This window comes from Siniperca chuatsi, linkage group LG20 (genome assembly GCF_020085105.1).
Source record: "Siniperca chuatsi isolate FFG_IHB_CAS linkage group LG20, ASM2008510v1, whole genome shotgun sequence".
NCBI lineage: Eukaryota > Metazoa > Chordata > Actinopteri > Centrarchiformes > Sinipercidae > Siniperca > Siniperca chuatsi.
The window spans coordinates 974,571-981,783 of record NC_058061.1 but is presented as its reverse complement, the minus strand read 5'-3'; the positions used below and the strand labels follow the sequence as shown (position 1 = coordinate 981,783).

The window sequence follows — 7,213 nt, the reverse complement described above, 5'->3', positions numbered from 1 at the left end:
TGAGTCCTCATCAGGTCCAGGAAACCCCGACCCTGCCCGGTCCTCGCGTCAGGAGGAGCAGTCTCTCCTCGTTCGTCTCTGAGACGAAGGAATCGTTGGTGGAAACTGTCCTCACCGCCCGGCCACGCCGCCGAAAGTGTGTGTGTGTTTGAAGTTCAAACACAGGAGTACGTGAATGAAATCTCTCGTGTGCACAGTCGACATGTAGAAGCAGAGCGGCGGTTCCCAACCTGGGGCTCAAGCCCACAAGAGGTCGCAGGACACATCTGAGGGGTCACGAGACTGACGCACGAAGTTGTTGATTTTCTTCTAATCTGGTTGTGAACCGCGGCACCGGAGGAAAGCTGCTTTCTTTTGTTATGGTTAGCTGAACGCCTTTTAAACGTGCCCCCGCGTTTCATTCCCGTCTACCCAGATCACACTGAACATGAGTTACTGGATCTGGTCTGGGAAAGCCAGCATCTGGCCCGGTCACAGGCGAACACCAGGGGCCACAGTGGCTTCAGATTCAGATTTAAATGCTCATCGCAGAGTCTGCGCTGAGCGAGGTGGCCGAGTCTGACCAATAATGTCATTCATTTTTAAACGCAGCTGCAGGAGAATATGAACACGTGCCGTCGTCCTTTCAGGGACGCAGCGGACTTATTAACTATTCAAATCTAAGCGTAGTTCACCTTCTTCGCTCTACGCAGATCAAACCCCAGCTCCTCTGGATGACGATGTGTTCGGGAGTTCTCAGCGAACGTCTCGTTGTTGTTACTTCCTCATAAAGCCAAAGCAATATTTGTCTCATCTAGTAAAATATGTATGTTTAGCCTGGCGGAGAAGAGTTTCCTGCTGCTACAGTGAAACTGTAACTACTGAAACTCCAGTAAAAACTCAGCGTGGAACATGAACAGTCCGGAGTCCGGACTGCTGGAGGAAACTGATCTGAGTTCAGACAGAGCAGCCAGAACAACATCAGCCACAACTCTGACAGCAGCGAGTGTGTGTGTGTGTGTGTGTGTGTGTGTGTGTGTGTGTGTGTGTGGACCTCCAACTTTTTGTCAGTGCTTCCTGGTAGAGTGCTCACTAAGCAGCGGTTGCCAGGCAACACCATCCGGTCCAGCCAATGAGCTAAGTTCTGGCAACAGGGTCTCTTGGCAACAGCGTTGGGTTCGAGGGGATTCGTTTTTCCGTTTGCTGAAGCTTTTTGCTCGTTATCTTCACATTAACACAAAGCTCCAGCTGGAGTCTGCACGCACGGCTTTAATTCTCTGCTTTTACACTTTAACTCGGAGCGGTCAGTGCCAGCTTCATGGCTGCGTCTGAAGAATTAAAATCAGTTTATACAAAAACAAAAAAGTAATGTTACATCGAGAAGAATTCAAGTCAAACTGACACCAAATATGCAGCCAGAGGGAAGTTTATTGTTTCTTAAATCATGGAAAATTCCTTAAGGGTTTGGTTTGGTCTCATAAAAGCTAACTTATTTTCTAAACTGTGCTATTAAAAGCCAACAGGAACATATCAGTTATTGATAAATCAGCAGGACACAGAGGACGTTTGTCTCTGAATTTAGCTGAACAACAGTTAGCTGAGTAACGCACCACGTCCGGGCTCGCTGTCAGAACGTTCAGTGGACTGAAATAAAGTTTCAGCATGAAAATAAACTGTTTAAATGTTAAAAAACACTGAGAGATCATTCTCTTAAAAACAGGTTTTAAGTAGTCGGCCTGCTAGTAGAATTAGCATTGTTAGCAGCCGCAGTAGTGTTAGCAGTGTTGTGTGTGTGTGTGTGTGTGTGTGTGTGTGTGTGTGTGTGTGAGTCATTATTAATGCCAGTTAACATTGATAATCATCATTCGACCATGACGAGAGCCCGCCTGAAACACACACCAGCACATTAAACTCTCCTCAGACGATAATATTTGCTGCTGTGGAGTGTCTCCTGTTGTTTCCGTGGTTACAGAGACACTTGGTATCTCCGTAGCAACAGACAGCAGGTCATAAAGCAGTGGAAACAAGAAATAAAAAGTAATGAGCAACTCGTGTTTTCAGACGGAGTACTGCAGTAGTACTGCGACAGCTGCTCTGCAGCACCGACAGGTATTACAGTACGTGTGTTTCAATCGTGTACATCCTGATGTGTGCTATCAGCTGATCGCAGTAAAGCCCCACGGGCCTGGACTCATGTCACACACAGTGACTGTCACATCACCTGCTCAGTGATTATAACCCCCCCCCCCACAGCCACAGTACCTACTGTTTCACTTTACTATTTGGGAACCAGCAGGACCAACATGACAGCCGTCAGGAGAGCGAGACCTGGTCACAGCTCCTCAGATGGTCTGCTGTGGCGTCAGCTGCAGGTCGGTGCTGCTGTTCTCTACAGACACGTCTGTTAGCCCGTCTGTGTTCACATGCGGTCAGACTGTCCCGTCAGAGCAGCCGAACCAGCAGTCAGCAGCTCCTGTCTGCAGTGGACCCGTGGACGGACAGACAGCTGTCTCTGGATCACTGTGAGACTGAAGGAGACTTAGAAACAGCAGGATTCTCAGGCAGGTTCTGCAGCCGCTTTCTTCTCTGGCGTCTGTTGCACTGAACGACTCGATGTGAGTTTCCTGTCTGAGAGTTCAGACCTGAGTTACGACTCTGAGGAGGAGCGAGGTGTCTGACTCAGATCCACCTCCTGCAGTACCTTGGCCTCCCCTTCAGCTCTGCGGCGCCCCCCCTCGGGAGGCTTCAGTCTTTCTCTTAGTCTCTGTCCTGCCGACTGTCTGTCACAGACCAGATCTCGTCACCAGGGTTAACGTGGCCCCGCTGACGTCCATCCTGACTGAATGGGGCTCAGCACAGTGATTGATTGCTGCCAGTCATGAATTGCACAGGTTATTTAAACACGCTGGCCTACAGCTAGTCCAGCACATGCTGGGATCACGCACACGTGAACCAGAGGACACCGAGCGGCTGCTGTGAAAGTAACCGCACGCTGAAAACCAATGTCATCACTCTCACACGTTCCTCAAAGGTGACTGTGAGCTGCCAACCAAACAGTAATTCAGTAACCATCCAAGGATATTAAAATAATCTTCTGACTCAAAAGGGCGGCACAGTTGTGTCACATGACCTGAGAGCGCCGGGGTGCATTCCATTCGGCTTTAGCCTCACGAGAATTAACCAGAAAAGAGACAAAACTGAGACAATTAAACAAAAACGGCACCGACACACAGATGTGAGCAGATGAGCGGAAACGCGTGACGGTGACGTTTGTCTCTGAACGTGGCGCAACAACCGATCAGGATGATGTAAATGTTGATTGTGTGTCTGAGTTCAGTGACTTCTGCTCATTAAACTGAAGGAAGTGTGTACCAGTCTGCACATCTCCAAGGTAACTGCAGCCAGCACACACACACACACACACACACACACACACACTGAGGAGGATGACTTGTAACCATGGTAACCAGCTCTGTCTGAGCATCAGTGCGGAGGTTTATGGGATGTCTGAGGCTCAAAATCTCGCTGCTGCTGCAAACTTGGATGTTAACTTACACACACACGCACACGCACACACACACACACACACACACACACTGAACTCTGACTTTTCAACAACAGTCAGAATATTTTCTTACACAAATGTATAGACATTAGATATAAAAACATGAATTATATCAATAATACATATAGGGGTGTGTGTGTGTGTGTTGTTCCTGGTGAGGACAGATCGGCACCGAGGTGACTTACAGCCGACCGGGACTCGCCGGCCCGCTCAGACCTCCGGAGCTGGGCGCTGACTGATGCCCGACCTCTGTTTGGGTCCTCTGCCGCTCGGCGCCCCTCCTGTCCCCGCCCGAACCCGCCGTGTCCTCGCCGCCAGAGTCAGAGTCCTGGTCGGAGCCGCTGTTAGTCACCTCGGTACTGGTCCACGTCGGCCCTGAAAACCTCCTCCTCTCGGCGGTCCAAAGCTCGTGTGCTAACGGTGTAAACGGCATCGCTCAGCCGGTGCGCTCCCGTAGATCACGAGAGTCGAGGCAGAGCAGCCGGAAACCAGAACACGTTTTCTCCATAAAACATCTCGGAGACGCTGCAAATGGAGCTGCTGTGATGCAAGAAACATTTCAGACTCGATGAGTGAATAAAGTTAGAAAAGTTGTGTTTTTCTCATTTGTGGTCTGATGAACAGTAAATTCATCAAATATCGCCGGTTTCACCAGAATCAGTGAGCAGAGTTATATAAAGTGTTTTTGTGCAGTGATCCAGGAGTCAGGGAGGCCCGGCCGCCTTCTCGCCTTTCTGCCGCAGGCCGACTTCGCACATGAGCGAAGACGCCCTGACCGAAGACCCGCCTTGATGAGCGCACATCACATGTTCACTTTCACGTTGCCCCCAAAAGAGCGCAGTGACATGGAGATGTAAACGCGCTGTTTGGCTTATTGCGTTTGAACGTTGTCCACTGTGCAGCGGGGTACAACTTTTCCATTTTCATTTTAACATAGCCACAGAGCGAAAACTGGATTATTGCATTTTCATTTTTACTCAAATAACACACTATTGTGGAATTACATTTTCACTTTCAAGTGCACGTTATCATTTGAATATAGTCCCGAATACGTTTCCTGTGGAAACTCCGTGTCGGTCCCTTCAAAGACAGATCCTTGATCTCAGTGGGGACGGAAGGAACCAGATCTGACCCAAACGACTAAATACGTCCTCTGTCATCACCTGTCAACAGCCCACATGACGGCTCTGTGATCGTCCACCTCTGCGGTTTATGTTTGGTTATATTTAGGCCCAAAGACTGTGAGGTCATAGTTAACGAAACAGTTTTAATTCACACGACCACCAGAGGTCACTGTCAGGAAACAGACATCCGAACAAAGGCACAGTCAGTCTCGTCACGTCTGTGGTTTCTGTCCAGACGTTGTCGAGGTATAAAAAGCGCCTCAGCTGTCCGAGCCACAGTCCCAACTTCATAAAGACGATATTAAAAAGTCTTTTCCAGGCGAGACACAACAGGACAGATCGGCCCTTCAGCTGAGTCTCAGGAGAAATAACAGCAGAGTCCTGAATCCACATCAGACCTCCATCGTGGTTTTTATGATAAAACCTTTTTAAAAGCAAAAACAACAACAAGTTCCCATCTGAGTCCAAAGGCTCAGGCCGATGCTGATGAAGACAGGTGGCTGGTGGCTTTTCTGTCGTTTGTTCCCTGATGACGGTCACAGCCTGGAGCTTCATCTCGTTCCTTCGGCACAAACTGTTAAACACTGCAGGTGCGTTTCATTTTTATTACCTGTCACACCTGCTGTGATAAACGGATGAACAGGCTCTCCCTGTCGTCCTCAGCTGTCTGGGGAATCGAACCTGCGTCATCATGAAGGTGTGATGTCCCCACGCTGAGCTTCAGTATCTGTCTTTACAGTGAGCCGTCCACAGGGGGATCCTGGGTTTTTTGGATCTTTCTGTTGAAACCAGCTGCTGCACAGCGATTGGTCAGTTTGAACAGGAGTATGATTTCCTTCAGGGACCGCGAGGAGACGTGTGCGCTCAACATTTTAAAATCCCATTTTCACCCTGTCACTTTCTCAGCTAAAGTTCAACAGTTTTAGAGAGTCGCCTTCCGTCATCACCGTCTGCTCACAACAAGAAGCAATATCAGAACTCCTAATGATGATAATATAATATCTTCTTTAAATATACAGTGGTGTGCAAAAGTGTTTGCCCCCTTCCTGATTCCTTATATTTTTGCATGTTTGTCACACTTAAATGTTTCAGATCATCAAACAAATTTAAATATTAGTCAAAGATAACACAAGTAAACACAAAATGCAGTTTTTAAACAAGGGGAAACTAAATCCAAACCTACATGGCCCTGTGTGAAAAAGTGATTGCCCCCTAAACCTAATAACTGGTTGCTCCACCCTTAGCAGTAACAACTGCAGTCAAGCGTTTGCGATAACTTGCAGTGAGTCTTTTACAGCGCTGTGGAGGAGTTTGGCCCACTCGTCTTTGCAGAACTGTTGTAATTCAGCCACATTGGAGGGTTTTCGAGCATGAACTGCCTTTTTAAGGTCACGCCACAGCATCTCAATAGGATTCAGGTCAGAACTTTGACTAGGCCGCTCCAAAGTCTCCATTTTGTTCTGCACATGTGCACACTTATTACTGCCCGGTGTTTACCACGCACGTGTGAACATCTGACTTGTGTATGTATAAAGAGTTTTTTTTACTTTATTAGCAACACAATATTATAGGAGTCTAAGTTAAAAATAGAGAACTATACTGAGGATTACGCTGTGATTTCAAAACAATGTGATGTACATTTACAACAACTTTCATAATGACAAAATATCTGGAACACGAATTTTTCATATATTGAATGAACACAGAATTAAAACAAACGAATTACGTTTTTCTCGTTTTTAATTACAAATGAAGTACAGATTATCCGATGATACACGGACCGAACTATTTCATTTCCGGGCGCTGACGCTAAAGTCAAATATCTAACATCATGAAAACCTGCGGTTGAGACGAACTGCAACAGAGTCCACCTGGACCCAGACCGAGACCCTCCTTTTCTCAAGCGGTCTTGGCCCGGTTGTTTAGTCCGCATTTCCAGGTCTGACACCATAAACTGCGTGATCAGGAAACGCCAGCAAACGAAATGAAGCCTCAACTTTTATTTCTGGACTTTCTCTGTCGAGGCTGATCTCTCGCAGGCCGGACACACTTATCTGCATGACACAATAATACAGATGCAATTCAACATGTGAGTGTTTGAACTGCTGCTGGATGGATGCAGTGGTTGCCATGACGACACCTGCACGCTGTATGCACACACAGCAGCACTACAATTCATGTTTTCATCTGATCTCTGCTTGTCACATGCAGATTAGAGAGAAACAGTACAGCTCTGCACACACACCTACTGTTTCATAATGACGTTTAATATAGTAACTCTGACCCGTGTGAAGCTGCTGCTAATAAATCTATTTATAATATTAAACCTGTGTATTTCAGCTCTGATCCACGTGAAGCTGTGGGCGATCGACCGTCAGTGTTTCCAGACCATCATGATGAGAACTGGACTCATCAAACACGCTGAGTACATGGACTTCCTCAAGAGGTGACTGCGCTCAACTGTTGCTGCAAAGCATCCGATAAAAAACTCCCGAGCAAGGCACTGACTGTCAGGGTTAGAGGTTCGAATCCCAAACAGTCCCGA

The 7,213-nt window shown here is 47.4% G+C and overlaps 2 protein-coding genes across 6 annotated transcripts in view; both read left to right on the top strand.

Moving 5' to 3' along the window:
- Nucleotides 1–7,213, top strand: part of LOC122867428 (microfibril-associated glycoprotein 4-like) — a 439,962-nt gene that overhangs the window by 233,193 nt on the left and 199,556 nt on the right. The window lies entirely within an intron of this gene.
- prkg1b (protein kinase cGMP-dependent 1b) overlaps nucleotides 1–7,213 on the top strand; it is a 49,712-nt gene that overhangs the window by 24,895 nt on the left and 17,604 nt on the right. For all 5 annotated transcript variants that reach the window (XR_006375913.1, XM_044178186.1, XM_044178185.1 and 2 more), the window contains one exon: nucleotides 7,009–7,114. Coding sequence is in view for 4 of the 5 variants with exons in the window: in XM_044178186.1 (XP_044034121.1) it covers nucleotides 7,009–7,114 (106 nt within the window). In the remaining variant the exon portion in view is untranslated. The remainder of the gene's footprint in view (nucleotides 1–7,008; nucleotides 7,115–7,213) is intronic.